Consider the following 8812-nt stretch of genomic DNA (forward strand, 5'->3'; position numbering starts at 1 on the left):
CAAACAAAAAAATTACGATTGTAAAAAAAAAAAATCCAAACTTCTCAGAGAGAGCGGTCGGTATTCACTAAAGCCTTCATATCTCAGGCTCTGTAGTACATAGAAAAATAAAATAAAAAACATTTGAGAGCTTAACCCTTTGGCTTTTCGTATTATATTTGCCCTAATGTTCATTAAAACAATTGTTTATCTTTAACCCCAAAAAATAAAAAGATTCTAATGCATTTTAAGAAATGTTAATAAAGATTATAGCAAATGTAACCCTTCCAAATAAAAAGCCATGGGTTTAAGCTCTCAAATGGTTTTTATTTCATGTTGATGGCTAGTATAGAGGCTGAGGAAATACGTTCTGTTGAACCCTTGACAATTACTGCAGCAAGAGTAACGTTAGCGATCTCTGTTTTGCAGTCGTCGTGAAGACAGTGAAAAGCCCCGTTATCTAACAACCACAACGGCAGTGAAACAACTTATCCAGCTAACGCTAGCTAATTAAATAACATTACCTGATGTTGTAGAAGTCGATGCCTCTCTCAACGTTACAGCTGAGGAGGTGCTGCTAACGTTAGCTGCGGTGCGGTATCTGCTTCATTCACCCTCAGCCTATCTAAGATGTTACAGTCTTCAGCATTTAGCTAAATATATCTTGTGTTTGACCATGCTTCCTCAAGTTTGAGGTGTTTCCCTGGCCAGCTTTGCAATTCACATCACAAATGTTGCAACCAGTGTTGTCTGAGTCTATCTTGGTAAAGTGTAGCCACATTTTCGGCTGGTCCTGTTTGTTGATGTTTCAGGTGTGTGACGTACTGATGTAACGCGCTCTCGCGTGTTGCCTTAAGGTTCCGTCGGATTTTCTATTTTACCCACTCTCTTCTATTACTCGGATGCGTTCAAGTACCGAAATGAGGTACCGTATGATTTCATGTGAACTGATACTCTGTAGTACCGCCCCCTTTCGGTCGGTGCCTGTAAAAGTACCGAGTTCGGTACCCATCCCTAACTCTGACCGTGATCAAGGTAATGGGTCAGCTGCAGTGAAAGCACAGGTGACGGGGGGAAAGAGACTGCAAAGAAGAACAGGTACTCCTTTCAACAAAAATGCAGTACCCGTGGTTGCGGTAGGAGGGGGATGCCATGCTGTGTGCGTGTGTATTGCAGGCACATCTAAATGAGTTGGCGAGTCGACACAGTACAAGCTTGAAACGTTACGTTGCACAGCGAAAGACGAGACGTGCAGGAAGCGCTGCGTCACCCGAACCGAAGCGCCCAGCCCCTCCCCACTTCATTTCAGCGGATAGATGGAAGAAATGGTGATAAAGTTCAACACCGCCTATAACAGAGCGAAAGAGGAACTCCCATTCACAAAATTCAAATCCCCAGATCACACTGATGATGATGAACGGATTGAATGTGAATCCAACCTATGCAAATGACATGGCCTGTGCACGGTGACAAAATGGCCTCTGCCCCTTACCTCTCATCCATGATGGACGGTGCCACAGACGTATGCACCAAAGAATGCGAGATTGTCTGTCTATGGCCGTGTCATTGATAATAGACCATCCAATATCCTAATTGGAGATATTGAGGTTGAACACGCCCATGCGTGTAAGGCGTGTGTCTCATTTCTGTTTATAGCCAAATGATAAAATAATAATGGAAAAATGCTCTATAAGTTAATAATAATTGCCTATAAAATGTAATGATAATTTAATGCTATCACATGGCTTATAAAAATACACACAATGAGGGGTGTGAGCGTGTGTGTGTGTGTGTGAGTGTGTGTGTTTGTAAAAATGCCCAAATGATCAAATAAAAACATTCCACGTTGTGTTTTGCTTCATTTAAGGCACCCTGCAATAAAGCATCAAATGCATGAAAAGGAAAAAATAATAATAACCTCTGTGCTGTGTGTTTTAGATTGCCAGCTACAGTGAGTGCGTGTCGAAGACTCTGGACTCGGCTAGCGCCCACTTTGCAGCCTCGGCTGTGATCAACGCACCGCCAGTGGGCCATGTCAACAACGAGAACAAACCCCACAAGAGCAGCATCAACGGTGTCCTCCATCCTTCAGGTCAGCTTCTCAACCCGTCATCACATCACAGGTCCTCCATCGTTCAGGTCAGCTTCTCATCACATCACAGGTGGCATGCAGGGGTTTGCTGTAGACTCACTTGTTAGTATGTGGTTAAAGGGATAGTTCGGTTTGTTTGAAGTTGGGTCCTATCAGCTAGTCACATACACTAACGTAATTGGGTACAGTGTTCTGGACGCTGAGCGCAGTGTCTAATGAGATCCGGCACCCAGAGGAGCAGCCTCGCGCAGCCTCACCAGCTTTTTCTCTCTCAGTACTGGGGGTCAACAACTAAAACGTAATTTAGCCACCTAAAACACCTAAAACAACGCCCACCTAAACAAATCGATATCTGTGTACATGCACGCTCTATTTTGACAATTTTCAGCGCTTTACTTTTCCGCAAAACAGCAGTTTCATTCGGCACTGCTTTTTCTCCCAGCCGTACGACCACCGTATTCCTCCGCTAAAGCCAGCACAGAGCACAGAGCCGCGGTTTACAAAACAGGAAGAAGAGAGATAAAACACTGACTTACTTTAGAGACAACAAGTCACCTGGCCTCTCTGGTCTGGGTCGTTTTCCACAATTTATCCTGGGAATGGTGAATAAGGTTTGCAGCCAGGGCACCCAGGCATTTAGACAGCAGGCGCATCTCTCTGCCTGTTCACTCTCTGCAAAAGTTCCTCTTCTGTATTCTCTCTGGTTCATAATTGTATCCTCTTGTCACCAAGGTGAATGGCATATCATCCTCGTTATCAAAATCACTCATATTTTTGTCCGTGTATTCTATTTGTTGTGTCTTCAAACCGGGAGAAATAAAATAGCCTACCCCCAAATAACTGCGGAGTAATCCAGTGCTGCGGCTCTGACCTGGCTTTTAGCGGAGGAACACGGTAGTTGTACGGTTTGGAGAAAAAGCAGTGCCGAATGAAACTGCTGTTTTGCGGAAAAGTAAAGCGCTGAAAATTGTCAAAATAGAGCGTGCATGTACACGGATATCGATTTGTTTAGGTGGGCGTTGTTTTAGGTGGCTAAATTACAGTTATAGTTTTAGTTGTTGACCCCCAGTACTGAGAGAGAAAAAGCTGGTGAGGCTGCGCGAGGCTGCTCCTCTGGGTGCCGGATCTCGTTAGACACTGCGCTCAGCGTCCAGAACACTGTACCTAATTACGTTAGTGTATGTGACTAGCTGATAGGACCCAACTTCAAACAAACCGAACTATCCCTTTAAGTTCCCTAAAAACAAAAAGGCATCATCTAAATCAATTACTCTAGGGAAAGGAGCTATTGTTGCCCTTACTAGCAAACTAAATTAAAGTTGGCTTGGCTTGTTGCATAGCCGTGTAACTTCAATATTAAAACAAATGTTTGCAGTGCTAATGTTAGCTGCAGTAGTTAGCAGCAAGCCGGTATTGTTTACATCACCAGGTTAACGCACGTCGCACGGAGGAATGTCTGTGTTGGTGATGGTGTGTAGGCTGCAGGGTGTTCCGAATGGAGGAATTTTGTGGAGGAAAGTTCCCTTAACCGATATTCCCTGAATAGGGAGTCAGGAGTACTGTTTATGTACACTGTGGAACGGAGAGCAGCTTATGCCGTTGTCTTTTTGGACTCCATACTGTGTGAATGAGACACCACACTCATATACAATTGTCCTCCACAGGGACCTCCAGACCCCCCCACTCCACCAGCATATCTCACAGCGGGTCGGGGGTCTCGGGGCGGGTGTCGTCTTTGGGCACCGGAGGCCCGCTGCTCCCCGCCCACTCTTCCTCCTCGCCGCAGTCCCTCCCCAACCACAGGAGCCACGTGAGCGCCGTCTCCCCCGCCCACCACCACCACAGCGCCCGGCCCTGCGCCCCCTCGCCGTCTGCCTTAAAGCTGGCCACCGTGGCCACCAGCCTGGACCGCGTGCCCAAGGTCACGCCCGCCAGCGCCGTCGGCAGCCTGGCCAGGTATGCATTCATCAAGTCCCAATTGATATCGCACATCAACAACATGATCCATAGTGATGTACAGATGTGGGTCGAAAGCAGTTCAGGTTAGTGAAAAATTAATCCAATAATCCAAGCAAGATAACTTATATTATAACAGATATGACATCCCACCACTATAATAAGATGGCTGAGGGTTCCGCTCCGTGGCACACAGTTGCTCAGTTGAGCAACAGGCGAGCACGCGGATACAGGCGAGCACGCTAGAACTGAGTGCTAGACTATATAAGAGAACAATAGAGGTAACATGAATCCTCATCTTTCCATGATCCAAGCCCCATCTTTCTCTCCATTTGCCTTGATGATGCCAGGCTGCATTTGGCTCCCTCTACCTGTGGATATTGGCATAACTAATTTACTTGCTTTGTTTCCAAAGCAACTTGATATTGACTGACTGAATGATGTGTAAAGAGAATCAAAAGAAAGAACGAAGCTTGATGCCCTTGTCTGTCACTTACAGGGAGAATCATGAGCCAGAGAGACTTTTGAATGGAATATCAGAGACCACACTGGCAATGGAGGTTACATAGCATCTCCCCCCTCTTTCTCCCTCTTTCTCCCCTATCCTCAAACACCCCCCCCCCCCCCCCCTCAGTCTCTGATCAGACCGGTGAATGTGACAAGCCGTGACCTCCCAGAGGACGAATGCAAGCCCCAGCCCCCCTCCCCCCCCGCCACTGAGGGGGACATAATACAAGGACCTATACAGAATCGAGCATATCAAAAATATTTTAACCAATTTGTCGATATTATAAATGTACATTTTGTAAATTGGGAATATCACTACCTTGTAAGATAGTATATTTGTATCATTAGTATATGTTTGTTGTTGTTTTTTTTCTGTTACTTGAATCCAAGCAAATTTGTCATCATGCTTATTGCACTTGAACAATGCAAATGGAATTGTACACAAATGCAACAGTGTTGGGATCCTGAGCATGAGCATGGGTCCTGCGTCACTCTCTTTCACTATTTATTTTGCCATGTTTACATTTTGTATTTCACAGAAACAAATCGTCAAAATATGTCTGCCGACGACAGGAAATTTTGTCTCGCTAGCATATTTGGTTGCGTGCTTTTTCCCCCCAAAGACGGAAAAATGAGCCTTGATATGATTTGGTTTCACAAATTGAATAGATATTGACTTTTTGTAATTAGATTAGTGGCATTTTTTTTCTCCATTCGGACAAGTATTTTCTGTCACTTTGTTTAGTGTAACAGGAATTTGTCTTTTTTTTGAGGGGTGGGGGATTTTTAATAACTTTATTTTGCTTTTCATTTGATGTAGACTTTTTTCAAAAAAGAAAAATGGTGAAGAAATCTAGCCATTGTCTTCATAGGATCCTATTTATTTAAGTTCACATTGAAATGACACATTGAAACAAATATATGCATCCTTAAAAGAAAATCAAACTGCAAATATAAAACAGAAAACTTTTTTTTATAATATATTTGCCTTTTTAAACGGGTAGGGACTTTAAGCCAATGAACACAGGAATAGAACAGTCTATGTATTGTGTGTAAACTTTCAGATAATTGATAAAGCGAGCGACTACCCCTTTGGACCTGGGGTAGCCAAGCCATGAATATTTTTTGGTATTAGTTTTTTTTTCTCTCCCTGGGTCAAGGGGCAAGTAACATGTTGAAACGATGTCTGACGGCCAGTGCTCTGCCTTTCCCCTAGTGTTAGTGTAGTTCATGTAGTGAATCCTGTACAGACGTAGAGAAAAAACAAACATGTTTAGATACGCCATGCCAAGTGTTCATGCACGATTTCTTCAGACATGCATTTTCCCCTGTTACTTGTTCTTGGAGTGTTTCAGAAAAAAATGCTGGGAAATAAAAAAAAAACATCTATACAGCTGTGAAGTGTATTTTTCTTAAGTGTAATTTTGAAGTCTTCATTCACGGTCCCTTTTTAGCCTTCAAACTGCAATTTAGAAACAGGTTGATGTTCAAAACAGGGTTCCTACGCAAGTATGGAATTTGATTTTAGTGTTTTCCAGTGCCCAGTTGCACAAAGCCCTTTACGTTAAGATTTCATTAGAGTCAGAGTTAAGGGGTCCATAAAATAGAATCGGCTGCACAAAACATCCTTAAATCTTGTGCTTATGTTTTCCTTAAAATGTTTAACCTTATGGAGAAGATTTAAGGGTGTTTTGTGCAGCCGATTCTATTTTATGGACACCTTAACTCTGACCCTAAGGGAAATCCTAACCTAAGGTGCTTTGTGCAACTGGGCCCAGGTCTGGAAAAGTATGGAAAAATATTTCTTTGCACACTATTATCTATTGTGACTATCTGTTTTTCTAAATAATAAAATTCAGAATTTAGAAAAAAATAAATGTATAATACAAGTGAGTGTTTTATCATGGCATCAGAATTAACATACATGTTAACAGGTATCGGCCCCCCAAACCCTAGGCTCGCCGCACGCAGCTCAGCCGCAGCTTGGCAGCTGCATGGCCTCGCAGTGCACAATTGCCTGCTCTATTGGCATGCATGATTGCTTAACTTCACATCACTGATTAAATCACTGTCACTGAGATGTCACAATGCCTATTATATCATTACTGATGTCACAATGCCTATGCCTAGATAGAGCCCTAGCTCCCATTTATATACTACTGATGTCATCGACATTGTGACATCAGTGGGACAAAAATTGAACCGACCCAGGTTTATCAAATATTCAATCACACAACACCTATCTGATGTCAAAGAGGGGGTTTCCACCCCTCCCACTCCCATGGAACCGTCTTATCCGATTGGACCGATTCATCTGATTGGATAATGTAATCAATTGAAGGTGTGATTGCTTGGCGAAGTGTATAGAGATTAGGCCAATAGATAATAACCACTGTGTGACAACCTTTTTCATCACAATTCCACAATGGAAATGTGGGATGTTCAAACGAGGCATACACACGCGCACGCACACAGCATAGGAATTTAGCTACATTCAGATTCAGATATTTTTATTGCCACGCAACCAGTTGGTGGTATTTAGTTTCAGTACATGATGTTGTAGCTCTGACATAACATGGAAACAGGACATTGATACATTTAGACAATTAGACAGTTACACCATTACCACTTCCAACAATAAATACAGGATACAATGATGGAGTCCGTATGGCTGTGGGAAATAAACTGTCTTTGAAGCGGGTGGTTTTGGTGGGAATTGATCTGTAGCGTCTCCTTGAGGGTAGGGGCTGGAACAGGGGGTGGGCTGGGTGGGAGGGGTCCTTAATGATCTTACAGGCACAGGTGATGGTTCGGGAGGTGTATATGGAGTCCAGGGTGGGGAGGTCGCAACCAAGTGCCCCAAAATTTTTGTAAATGCCCCCAGTTTTTAGACAGTGGGGGCAAAAGTTGCCCCCAAAATATTTTTTAACTGCCCCCCCCACCCCACACACACACACAAACAAACAAACACACACACACACACACACACAAAGTCAGTTGTCATGTCATGTCAGAAGTCATGGCCAAGAATCAGTTGAAACAAAATTATGGTAAACCTGTTTGTTTTTTTGTCTTTCGGGCCTGATGGCTGAAATCAGCCGATAGCGTCAGCCAGATGTTCGTAGTTGTGGAGATAACTCACTGCCAGGAGAGTAACCTAAACTCGTATCGTACATTTACTTGATGGTGAATTCATAAAATTGACTAATAATGTAATGCATTTAACCGAGTGATTCATCTGCCACTCCAATATTTAAAAAATACACAACATTAAAGAATATACATTCATATTCCCTGAGATACAAAGGAAAGCATTGACTTTAAGTGATATTAGAGAAAACAGAGTGAAGTTGTAGAGGAATTGTGTGATGTGAAAAAAGTTGGACTATACTGCCCCCTACTGCAATTTTCTGAACAGTTATGTTATAGTTTGTCAGTCAAAAACACATTACAGTTAATTTTGGGTTGAACAAACCTAATGTAAACATTTGTTTTAGTCATTTTAGGGATGGGTTTTCCAGTCTGTCCCTTCCTTTTATTCAGTGTACAAATGGTCTTTATATCAACCCATCCAATCAAAATAGAAGTATTTTATCAATAGTGAAATGTGGTAGTTAACATATTAGGAATGTAGGATTTCAGGCACTATACACTGGGAATAAAGGTTATCAATTTCATGCAGATAATGAGTAGTGATGATGATGATGATGGTGGTGGTGGTGGTGGTGGTGATGATAATAGTGTCTCTTTGTCAGATATAAATACATGACATGAGTCATGTTATGTATACAGGGAAATAAAAAGTATCTCAAAATAAAAAAATAAAACCCCAAATGTTTAATTATCCAGCCATATAGAAATTCTATAATAGAATGCTTGCCAAAACCATTGGCAACGTTTCTCCACTGGATCCCTTATCCTAAATCTCTAGGGCTAAACCTGCATCTTTATTGTCCTACACCAACACCCCTGTGGTGAGACACATCCCCATGATAGTGCTCCATATCATCATCGTCATAGCAACCCCAGTAACAGGGGTGACAGCGGCGTTAGTGGTGGTGATGTTGAAGGCCTTGTTGTGAACGTGCGTGATGATGGAGAGAGCTCCTGCGTACGCCTCCTGGCAGGCCGGCTGGATCTGCTCCTCTGGTAGCAAGTGACCGAACTCACCTGCAATATCACTTAGTTAAGTTACATAATACTATTAAAATATTACTTGCATTTTTTAAAGACTGGGATTAACACTCAAAAGTTACTGTAAGTAGCTTGGAAAGGGCA

At 42.7% G+C, this 8812-nt stretch overlaps 2 protein-coding genes across 4 annotated transcripts in view; one reads left to right on the plus strand and one right to left on the minus strand.

The window, feature by feature from the left end:
- Window positions 1-5840, plus strand: part of epc2 (enhancer of polycomb homolog 2) — a 36182-nt gene extending 30342 nt beyond the window's left edge. Inside the window, exons 12-14 of one of the 3 annotated variants that reach the window (XM_083639385.1) lie at window positions 1918-2071; window positions 3736-4027; window positions 4527-5840. In XM_083639385.1, the coding sequence (XP_083495511.1) occupies window positions 1918-2071; window positions 3736-4027; window positions 4527-4596 (516 nt within the window). In that variant the 3' untranslated portion in view covers window positions 4597-5840. Of the gene's footprint in view, window positions 1-1917; window positions 2119-3735; window positions 4028-4526 lie in introns of those variants that run through there. The other 2 variants (XM_083639386.1, XM_083639387.1) reach the window with 2 other exon arrangements.
- Window positions 5841-8489: 2649 nt separating this feature from the next.
- The window catches only part of LOC310777921 (carboxypeptidase O-like), a gene marked incomplete at both ends in the record, with an annotated part of 8614 nt that continues 8291 nt past the window's right edge, over window positions 8490-8812 (minus strand). The window contains one exon of the mRNA XM_083638265.1: window positions 8490-8704. Coding sequence (XP_083494391.1) covers window positions 8490-8704 — 215 coding nt within the window. The remainder of the gene's footprint in view (window positions 8705-8812) is intronic.

This window comes from Poromitra crassiceps, assembly GCF_964638095.1.
Source record: "Poromitra crassiceps genome assembly, chromosome: 6".
Lineage (NCBI taxonomy): Eukaryota > Metazoa > Chordata > Actinopteri > Beryciformes > Melamphaidae > Poromitra > Poromitra crassiceps.